At 59.6% G+C, this 587-nt stretch overlaps 1 protein-coding gene across 1 annotated transcript in view; it reads left to right on the plus strand.

The window, feature by feature from the left end:
• Nucleotides 1-71: 71 nt before the first annotated feature.
• Nucleotides 72-587, plus strand: part of LOC119590450 — a gene marked incomplete at its 3' end in the record, with an annotated part of 65,850 nt that continues 65,334 nt past the window's right edge. The window contains 2 exon segments of the mRNA XM_037939111.1: nt 72-83; nt 206-467. Of these exon segments, the coding sequence (XP_037795039.1) occupies nt 72-83; nt 206-467 (274 nt within the window).

A 587-nucleotide genomic window follows, 5' to 3' on the forward strand; every position in this document is an offset into this window, starting at 1 on the left:
CATTCAGCACCTGTTAACGCAGGCTGGGAATATAAAAATGAAATAAAGCCCGAGATGTAGCCGTCTCGGCAATGGAAAAAAATGTATTTTATAGCGAATTTAATGGGCGACTCGCACGCGTCTGGCAGCCAGGCTTTCTTCCGCTTCAGGATATATTACACATGTTTCTCTCCTCCCCCCTTCCCCCCACCCCGCCCCTCGCCAGCAGGAGGAAGGCGAGGAGATCTACGCGACCGTGGACGGCGACGAAGGCGATGACGACGGCGAGGAGGCCATCTACTCCACGGTGGACGAGGTGCGCGGCTGCTCTGCCACGCCCTCCATCATCTACTCGAGCGGCAGCATCTCCAGCGCGGGCGTGGTGAGCAGCTACTACACAGCGGTGCCGGCGCTGGTCGTGGAGGAGGTCGTGGGCGGACGCGTTCCTGACGACGCCGCGGGAGGGGCCGGCGGAGGCGTCAAGAAGGGTAAGTCACGCCTGCCTCTGGTTTGTTTACCCGGGGGCCTCCAGCGCCTCCGTCCTCTGCCTTGGGATTTCTCTCGGAAATTAGAGTTTAGTTCGGTCGGATCGCATTCGATTGCTGTGA

Source organism: Penaeus monodon, chromosome 27 (genome assembly GCF_015228065.2).
Source record: "Penaeus monodon isolate SGIC_2016 chromosome 27, NSTDA_Pmon_1, whole genome shotgun sequence".
Taxonomy (NCBI): domain Eukaryota; kingdom Metazoa; phylum Arthropoda; class Malacostraca; order Decapoda; family Penaeidae; genus Penaeus; species Penaeus monodon.